The sequence below is a fragment of the Gobio gobio genome, assembly GCF_949357685.1.
Source record: "Gobio gobio genome assembly, chromosome: 8".
Classification (NCBI taxonomy): Eukaryota; Metazoa; Chordata; class Actinopteri; order Cypriniformes; family Gobionidae; genus Gobio; species Gobio gobio.
This window is the reverse complement of record NC_137114.1, coordinates 40,866,893-40,876,965: the sequence shown is the minus strand read 5'-3', so window position 1 is coordinate 40,876,965 and position 10,073 is coordinate 40,866,893. Positions and strand designations below refer to the sequence as shown.

Here is a 10,073-nt window from a genome sequence, read left to right as displayed (position 1 = left end):
ATAATACTGTTATAAACTTGCATGGAAACATACAAAACAAACAGCAGTAGTCAAATATAACATCTTTATTATTTTTCCCCAACAGCATGAAACAGTGTCTATAACCATAGCAAGACGTATTCTCTCTCTTTCTCTTGAACAGGGTCAAGATGAAAACATAGCAACAAGATAATTACACTGGTATCTCATCTGTACAAACCTGCCCCATGATGCCTCGGGCACAGACCTGCACAAGATATGACTGATGGGAGTCCAAAAACTCATTTAAGTTTATGAGAACTCCCCTCCCCAGAGTAATGCAAAAATAACTCCAAATACCAATAATACAAAAATCTCTTCTGTAGGCATGATTATAGAAAAATCGCAGACGTGGCCAAACAACTTCTGTTTCCACAAATCTGTGACATTTTGACAATGTTCAGACTGCAGGCAAAAGTGTCCCAAATCATATGTGATTCAGATGTGATATATATATATATAGTCTGTGTGAACCACATGGAATCTGATTTGGGCCACTTTTGCCATGTCCAGACTGCCAGCAAACAAACAAAATTGCATAACCAAATGGGGTTTTGAAAGTCTGGAGGGCAAAAAATAAACACAAAATCAGAATTTTTTTTTTTTTCCAAATCAGATTCAAACCATACATGGAAGCGATTAGAAATGTGATTCCAATCAGATTTATACAAATGCGCCTCTGTCTGGACGCTCTGGCTGCTCAAATCAGATTTCAAACTGTCTTTTGTGTCACTCTTAACGTGACAGCAACAACGTCAAAACCGTAGACGGAAATACCAGAAGTATTCATACAGTTTTTAAATGGTATGTCCAAATGTTTCTGCACTTTCCTGTGTGAAGGAGGAGTTCTGCATAGCAGCTTGACAGGGCCCTTTTTGGAGAGCAAGAAACACCTACATTTTTCCTGAATCTGTTTTGAAAGGCTCGTCACATACGTGGGTACTTTGTTACCAAAGCAACCCATGCAGAGAGAAGTCATATTTGATCATTTGCAATTAATAGCTATGTTCACACTGTCAGTCCAAATCTGATTATTTGTGTATCAGATTTGAATCCGATCTAGAATTATTGATGTCCACATTGGCTACGTTTAGACGGTCAGTCCAAATCCGATTTTCGTCCATATCCGATTGAAACCTGATCATATTTAGCAAGTCTGAACGGCCAAAAATCACATGAAATGCGATTTTTAAAAATCGAGCTACATTCATATGTTGTTTGAAATCCTATTCAAATCGCATTTCTGGAAGTTCCAGTCTGACTGCTCTGATTTCTTGTGGTTTGTGTGACTTTCGCACGCTACGTAAAACATAAACCTCAAACGTTGTTACAGGAAACAAGCTGAAAGTCGCTGTAGAAACAATGTTGTGTTGTTGCAAATTGCCGGAAGGGCAGAAAATGACAATATAACGGAGACGTGTTTTGAAACCAACAGAGACGACAACACAGAAATACGGAATCAAGCGCATACCATACGCAGTAGTGGGTGGCTATTTCCATGTTGTAAATAAGACAACATCTTTATTGCAAACTCCTCCATGTTGTGGTTGTTGTTGCTGTTTTTGGCTTATGCCTACCAACTCAACATCATTGCCATTGAAACCAATGCAGATTTTTTGGAAAACGAAAGAGCTTCATGGACACACAAATCCGATCTGAACAGTTGCGATACACAGTGTGGACATCACTAATTATAGGTCAGATTGCAATCGGATACACAAATAATCGGATTTGGACTGACAGTGGACATAGCCTTACGTGCTACATACATCAGATACAGATGGGAAATTGGGAATGGATTGTTTTGCTATGCGTCTGAACGCAACCTCAGTCCGAACGGTCATATCGGAATTCATGCGACTTTTAAGTCCCTCTAGATCAACATTCGAAATTAAAAATTTACACGGATGTGAGTCACTCCAATAATTTGATCATGTGGTCAATAAAGACTGAAAGGGACTTTGACAGCTCTATAGCAAAACTTGAGGGAAAACTAGAAAAAATTGGCTCTCTTTCTCCTCATCCTCCTTATCGGCTGCGCAGAAATTCGCGGCACATCAGCTTATAAATAAACGCGTTAAATGCTGATTTCAATATCCTCCATGTTTAAATCCGTATGACTACACGCCGCGCTGTCTGGTTATTGTTATTTTGTGCATGCGGCTCAGTTTGGGACCATGATCAGTTCACACTCGAATCTCATATTGGCCACAAGAACTTAATTGTCTTAAGAATGTCCAGTACAAACTCACATACATCCTAACTCTTATACAATATACTTTATTAACTAATACGAGTACGCATATAACCAAGTAATATAAGTATTTATAACTAAAAGTTTGGAAAAAGACCATAAATGAATAATCAAAGCATCTCTCACAGAAAAAATTTCAGCTATTATTTCTGAATTATAGCTACCCGCTCCCATTAATATGCCATGTGTCTATTTTGTTTTTAAAACCATATTCATGTAAAAAAAAATAACAACAAAAAAACATTATGCTTACAATAGAGCATAAAAAAAGCCCTAAATATGTCATATACATACAGCACCCATATTATATTTACCATGTAAGATATATGCATCACTCTGTGTGCCCATGTAACATTAACTGTGTTACATGGCATATGTTTAATAATGTAACACAGAAATGAGATCAATCAAACATATCACATTTGAGATAAACTAAAGAATATAACTGTTACCCATTACAAAAATATGCTAAATACAGTTTTGTTGGAAACACCTTATAGTACCCAAATGATTATCAATATTACAAAATACAGCATTAAGAAACAGACAGCTTTTTCTTACATCTGAGCAATTTTTTCAAAAGTAATTAATACTAATTATAATTTGTTACATTTACATAGCGCTTTTCTGGGTACTCAAAGCGCTTTACATATAGAAGGAGGGAATCTCCTCAACCACCACCAATTAAGAATATTTTAAAGCTTCTCACCTCAAATACCTTGTAATTCAAAATATATATTTAAATGTTTTGAATATTTTTAGAAAAATAAAAAAAAGTCCCATGCTCACCAAGGCTGCATTTATTTGATCAAAAGTACAGTAATTAAAAAATATATATATATATATTACTATAATTTTTTTGTATTTGAATTAACCTGTCAAAGACGATTTTCAGCATCATTATTCCAGTCTTCAGTGTCACATGATCCTTCAGAAATCATTCTAATGTGCTGATTTGCTGCTCAAGATACATTTCTTATTATTACACTCTAAAAAAGCTGGGTTAAAAACAACCCGAGTTGGGTTGAAAATGGACTAACCCAGCAATTGGGTTGTTTAAACCAGGTGGTTGGGTTAAATGTTTGCTTAAAACAACCCAATTGCTGGGTTAAAACAACCCAATTGCTTTTTTTAGAGTGTATCAATGTTGAAAACTGATGGATTCTTTGACAATTAAAGAGCAGCATTTATTTGAAATATATATATTTTTGTAATATGTCTTTACTGTCACTTTTTGATCAATTTAAGGCATCCTTGCTCATTTATCATATTTATTTGTACTTTTCTTTATATACGGTTGTAAATGATATTAGGAAACGTCCACATATATTGTTGTGCAAAACATAAGAAAAATGCAATTTTGCGCAAACTTTGCGCATGTTGTGCAAAAACTGAATTTGTCAATTCTGTCTCCTAGATTCAGAGAAATTGCGTGTACTGTAAATAAAAAAAATTTAAATCATAAAAACAATCAAAATTCCCCCCCAAAAAATTTGTTGGCACAGTTACTGCATTTTGCCATTGTACGCCAGTATATGTAATCACGACAGTCTCCTTAATATCAAAACTATTTACTCTTGGAGCAAATAGAAACTGTGGCATTCGACAGACTCATAGGTCTTACCACCTTAAAACATATTGCTACTCAAATGTAACAAACAGTGGAAGTTTCATAGAAACCAGCTATTGGGCAACCATTGTGTTTTTGCGCAGTGATCCACCTCACTTTTCACCTGAACACTTAACAAAACCTATGGTTGCATAATACATAGCTTTACCATGCCCTGAAGACTTTTCTAATCCGCTTTAGTTATAAACTAAAATACGTGTATATATACACACGTACGTCTTCATTGGCAGGTTAAAGCTTGTATTCACTCAAAAACATTTACCGTCAGTTAACAGCACTGCCTGGCCAGGCAGAGAAAACAACTCTTGCTAGAAGCAGCTGCAAATGAGCCAAACCACTTCTAAATCATGTTGTTGCTGGCCTGAAAAACAATTCAATAAACAAGTTTAAGAATTAGTGCCGTGAACAAAACATGTCTGGAACTGTGCTATGTAACAGGTCAATTTAACACCATTTCAAATCGCCTATCAGTCATCTAACATTAAACATGCCTCACACCTTGATTTTATATGACTGAAAAGCGGCTGATTTTTCACACGGCTTGGAAGCGACACCTCTGTTCATCATACTGAGGCGACCATGTTCCTATATGAAAAAAAAAAAAAACAATGAAACTCCTACGCAAGTGAATCATGTTTGGGCAGCAGCATGTATGTCTCTCGTTCTCACCGCAGTGTGTATATAGCACTCCATTTGAAGGAGGCACTCCAGTGTTTCCATCATCTGGTCCTTGCGAAGATTGTGCAGTCTAAGGAGGCCTGCAGACTCGCACAGCTCTAGTTCCCGCACAGTGTGGTTAAGAGCTACTGCTGCACACTGCAACGCACTGAGCCCTGCAAAGAAAACACCAGCCCTCTAATAAATCCATGTCTAGAAATACACTTCAAATGAGCCATTTTGATCCAAAACAACTTTAATGTGTGAAAGCTCATAGCCAAGATCCTATTTGTGCGCAAAAAACAAGCAAAAATAACGACTTTATTCAACAATTTCTTCTCGTCTGTGCCAGTCTCCTAGTTTACGTCGTAATTACAGTGCAGCTCTTCCGAGTTCAAACTGTTGAATAAAGTCGTTATTTTTGCTTGTTTTTTTGCGCACAAAAAGTATTACAAGTATTCTCGTCACTTCATAACATTAAGGCTGAACCACTGGAGTCACATGAACAATTTTAACAATGTCTTTACTACCTTTCTGGGCCTTGAAAGTTGCAATGACATTGCACAAAAAAAAAATAATTGTCATTGCGGGTTTGGAACAACATGAGGGTGAGTAATTAATGACAGAAATTAAATTTTTGGATGAATTAACCCTTAAATCCCCTTAACTACAAGAATTAGCCAATGCAGTTTTTCATCTGACATACAAGTGCTCTACTAAAATGACCATCTAATAATGCGTGATATGACTTTTTACAGCCTGAACTAACCTAGCCTTGCCATTGAAAGAACTAAATTAATAATAATTATATACAAACTAACACACATCATTTAAATATAATAAAAAACTATACCAATCTACATGATAAGGTTTTCTTTTTTCTTTTTTTTTTTAAAGTATTTTTTTACCTATTGATTCAGAAATTAAAAACATGCTCATAGAGGTGTGTTCAGGGGGGTATTCCAGAAAGCAGGTTATGTGACATACCTGGGTATAATTTAATGCTGCGTTCACACCGAACGCGAATAGAGCGTCTGGCGCGAGTAATTTCCATGTTAAGTCAATGGAAAGGCGCGTTGACGCGCGGCGCGATGGACACGATTCCACCTCATTCACGCGACACGAATTGAGCGTCTTACGCAAGTGGTGCTTTTTGTGAATTCACGCGTATGAAGCAAATTTCACACATGGATCTGCATTCAATTAATTAGCATCAAACAAACAATATATTTTTTTTTAAGATTACTTATTAAACGAAAAGATGATTGCACAACCACCAAATAGGTGGCGATGTGCACTAAGTAGGTTATATAAATCGCCATTAAACAAAAGAAGAAGAGGAAGTAGAATGGCGCACTTTTTCTTAGCGTCTGTTTCTATGGTGAATCATCGTCGGTCTGTTGAGAATGTCTTGCGTGTTAACTGGGAATATACTCTGAGTTGGCTGAACTTACTCACCTTAGTAAAATAAATTCTGATTACAAAATGAGGCGGCTCTTTCTCAACAGGATTTTGAAACAAGTTTGTGACAAGTACTACCGGATTCTTTCTCAACAATATGCGTGCAGCCACAGCCTTACTGTAAAAAAACATTATAAAAGATTTGGCAAATGTGAATCCGGCGGACTTTTATGGAAATTAAATTAATGGGGAAATAACTGGCTGCCTAGCGCACATTTACATTATTGTCACAAACAAAATGAAAAGAACATACCGTTTGCATCTCTTTCCTCCAAATTAACATATACGCCAATTTTCATTAAACCTTTCAGGACCTGTCAAAAAACATATTTACAGAATGAGTGAATAGTAAGATCTGTATGCTAATATTCCAGCATCACATAAATTTACCTCCAAGACTCGAATATATCCATTCTCTGCACTGAGATGGAGACATGTCTTCCCGTATCGGTCCTTCTCATTGATATTTGCACCAAGGTACACCAAATCAGCCACCATGAAGTGTTGATTCTTCTGTGCAGCAAGATGAAGGGGAGTCTGGGAAGAAAAACAGGCCATTGCAACATTTATGCGTGTTTGTTGAGTGACACTCAGAGAATGTGCATCTATGATCGTTTGTCACCTTTCCCTCTGAATCTTTGATATCTAGTTTCTTCAGAGCCACCATCCTTCTGGCAATAGCATACACAAGGGATCTCTTTCCCTCCTCAACAACTCTGTGCAAAAGACTGTGGAGAGAGCATGAAAGCAGTCACTTTCCATTGCATGATCTGTTTGCCTTTCAATGTCAGGGTATTACTAATTGTAAACAGCTGTGCTCAATGGGTGGAGTACTACTGGCCTATTCCAGTGAAAGGTAAACTCGGCGTCATCTTTTAATGTGTCTGACAACGCTGTCATTTCAACCGGTGTAGTCTTTCAGGATGTTTGTCAGGTTTGTGTGTGCGGCCATATCAATAACCATTGTACCAATCAATTCTGTATGCGAGAGGGCTTGTTTGAAGACCCTCTGTGCCATCTTTGTTGCTGCTGAAATGCTTCAGATTTCAACCGGGTTCCTATGCGAGCCATTAATCTCTTTTATTCCGCCCTGCTTGAGGAGTTAATAATGGGGTTTGTCATAAAGTTGGGAGCGGAAAACTAATGCAGCCGCTTATTGAACGCGACAACGACGATGGCAGACCCAATTTCGCTCCTTCTGTATTTCATAAAAAGTTTCTAGTGATAAAAGTGGCACTACAAAAAGTACCCTTGCAATTCTTGGTACTTGAAGATTATTTTAAGAAACCGTGTGCATTTTCTTCATTTTTTTAAATTACAGCTGCACTTTGAAAGATTACCCATTAGCATCTGCATGAAGAAACCATCTGCAATGGCTTCAGTGAGTTCTTGAAAAGTAAAATGATCTTACATCCTTCCGTTTTCATCCACAGCAAGAAGCTCTTGGTCCGATATCTCCTTCAGCAGATTCTCCTCTCTCTCCATTTGAGTCCAGAAGAAGGTCATACCTCTCCACTCCTCCTGCTGAGAATGTGGCCATGGTGGGCACTTCATCTTTTGTGGAGAAACCTCCCAGACTTCTGGGTTGGGACTGGCATGGAATGATTCTTGTGGGGAGGGCACTTGGTATTCGCATGAGTTTGCAGGAGAGCCGCTCATTCCATACAGACAATCATACCTGTAATTATCGGACTCATAGCTGCTATATTCCTCCTGATTCTCCAAGAAGACATCAGTACCCTGGCTGTAAGTTGGGGACGGATAGGAGCTGCACACGGAATGGACAGGGGAGGTTTCAGGGGGTACGGAGTAGCTTGGAGACCAAGGCATCTCATTATCCTGACCGTTTGTGTTCATTAACCCCTGTTGAGGTGCTTCTTCAACCCAGAACTCTGAAGAGTATGAAGCTGAATGGGTTTTGTTTGGTGATCTGTGTGACTGACAGGTCTTAAGATCCTCCTCCAACACTTCTACTATAATCGCAAGCTCCTCCAGACCCTTTGTTTGAGGATTCTTCTGTAGCAAACAGAAAACATTTGTCACAACCTGCCTATGTACCAGGTAACAGAAGTTTCCAGAAAAAGAAGCTATGGTTGGTTCTGCAGACGTCACTCACCTGAAAATGTCTCCGGTTTCCACTTGTGGTAACTCGTTTCTTATCCCCTTTGGGCCAAAGACATTGCTAATTAGATACGCGAGAAGGTTAAAATGTTTATGCTAACATTTACATATTTCAACCTTACCTTTAGATGCCTTAGAATGTTTCCCCTAAAAAAAACAGTCAGACCATGATCAGCATGCCACAATATGATTGTAAATAAGAAGAGGAGAAAAAAAATCATACCTGCAGGTCTTTAGGGTCAATACCCTTGGCAATCCGTATATTTTTAAGCATGTCCCTTACTGGCATTTTCACTCTAACGCCAAGGTATTTTTTTTCAGATGTGGACTTGTGTTTTTTTGGTCCTAAAGTAATACAGGCCTATTAGCAAAGCAGTGGGCTATATATGAAACTACACACTTCAATATTTCACAATGCAATCATTCTGGACTGGGAACATATCTAATGTGACATTAACATCGCACAACCCCTACCAAAATTAATTTTAATAGAACAGATCATATTTATGCTCATGTTAACTGTATATAGGGAATGCATTGGTATAATAGCACATGTAGTAACTTTCATAATGACTTCAGATGTTTTTATGAGCAGCATAAAAAAATTGTGAATAACAAAAACACCTAAAGTCTTCTAACTGGTTATTAAATAGAGATAAAAAGTAAAGTATATTTTGATACATCTAATAAATCTTATATTTATTACATTTATCAAAAGATTGTGACATCTTAAACCAATCTAAGAAGGTTTTAGCTGCTAAATATTAGCTAGGTCATACGTCCATATTAAACCATCTAGTCTGGTTAAACTTAAACCCAGTAGGGTCACAATGATTAATCTTCTATCAAGGATACCCACCTGTTTGACAGCTCTTCTTGGCGTTACTGTTCCCTGAGGGGTTCTTCGTCGCTCTCCGTAGATTCGGCCCAGGACGTTCTGCTGGCAGCGGTGACACGTCGCGCGAATAGTCGCGGAGTTCGGTGTCTTTAGGCAGCGTATCGCGCCCTGAAGCTTTTACTTGACGGCTCACCATCCTGTTGGCCGGTTATAAAGCTGACTATAAAGTGCTACGCGTTTAGAATGTTATGACAACAAGCATAAAGTGGTCGAGTAGGCTGATGGGCTGCTACCTCCTAGTCCTCATTCAACAGGTGTGTAATGTCAGCGGCGATGTGTTTTCATTACCTGACTTGAGGAGGCGGGGCAGTCAAAGCGTCTCACCTGAGTTTTATCATGAGAGAACAGTGAACCCATGTGGAGCAAAGCTGTTCAGTTCAGTTGTTTTAAAGAAAATGTACGATAAACAATGTAATATATACATCAATTAAGTAACATTAATTACATAAACATTAATTAAGTAGCCTATAACATTTTTTTAGTGTATATAACTTTCTTCTTCTTCTTTCTTCGTTTTTTATTATTATTAAATAATGTCCTGGCTCTTCCAAGCTTTATAATGGCAGTGACTGGGGGTTGAGATTTTGAAGCCGAAAAAGTGCATCCATCCATCATAAAAGATATCCACATGGCTCCGGGGGTTTAATAAAGGCCTTCTGAAGCGAAGCAATGTGTTTTTGTAAGAAAAATATCTATATATCTATAACTTTATAAGATAAAATAACTTTTTTAATAAATGAAACATACATCTTATTTATTCAGATTTCAGATGATGTATAAATCTCAATAAATAAATAAAAATTTACCCTTATGACTGGTTTTGTGGTCCAGGGTCACAAATATGTTCAGCATAATGCAACAAATATTTTTAATTTTAATTTGTAAAGTTTTTCCCACATTATGACACAAGATTATTGTAATAATGTGTGATGGGAATGTTTGGTTTAAATCACTGAAACAACAGTATGATCTTCTTTCAATTTAGTACTTTTAACAACGAGTTCATTCAACAGCAACATGTTTCAAATCACCCT

At 37.5% G+C, this 10,073-nt stretch overlaps 1 protein-coding gene across 1 annotated transcript; it reads right to left on the bottom strand.

The window, feature by feature from the left end:
* Positions 1-3,139: 3,139 nt before the first annotated feature.
* Positions 3,140-9,299, bottom strand: LOC307130056 (uncharacterized protein). The gene is made up of 10 exons (XM_079822917.1): positions 9,001-9,299; positions 8,365-8,486; positions 8,137-8,202; positions 7,432-8,036; positions 6,643-6,748; positions 6,411-6,557; positions 6,274-6,334; positions 4,572-4,735; positions 4,401-4,487; positions 3,140-4,263 (listed from the first exon to the last, which is right to left on the bottom strand). Exons 1-10 carry the CDS (start codon positions 9,173-9,175, stop codon positions 4,243-4,245), a joined length of 1,554 nt encoding a protein of 517 aa, XP_079679043.1. The 5' UTR covers positions 9,176-9,299; the 3' UTR covers positions 3,140-4,242.
* Positions 9,300-10,073: the final 774 nt, after the last annotated feature.

Excerpts from the sequence above, each read along its gene's own strand:
- LOC307130056 (XM_079822917.1), bottom strand. The coding sequence starts at position 9,175 with ATGGTGAGCCGTCAAGTAAAAGCTTCAGGGCGCGATACGCTGCCTAAA. Across the intron at positions 6,335-6,410 it reads GATATATTCGAGTCTTGGAG|GTCCTGAAAGGTTTAATGAA; the intron begins GTAAATTTATGT and ends GTTTTTTGACAG. Across the intron at positions 4,488-4,571 it reads AGTGCTATATACACACTGCG|GAACATGGTCGCCTCAGTAT; the intron begins GTGAGAACGAGA and ends TTTTTCATATAG.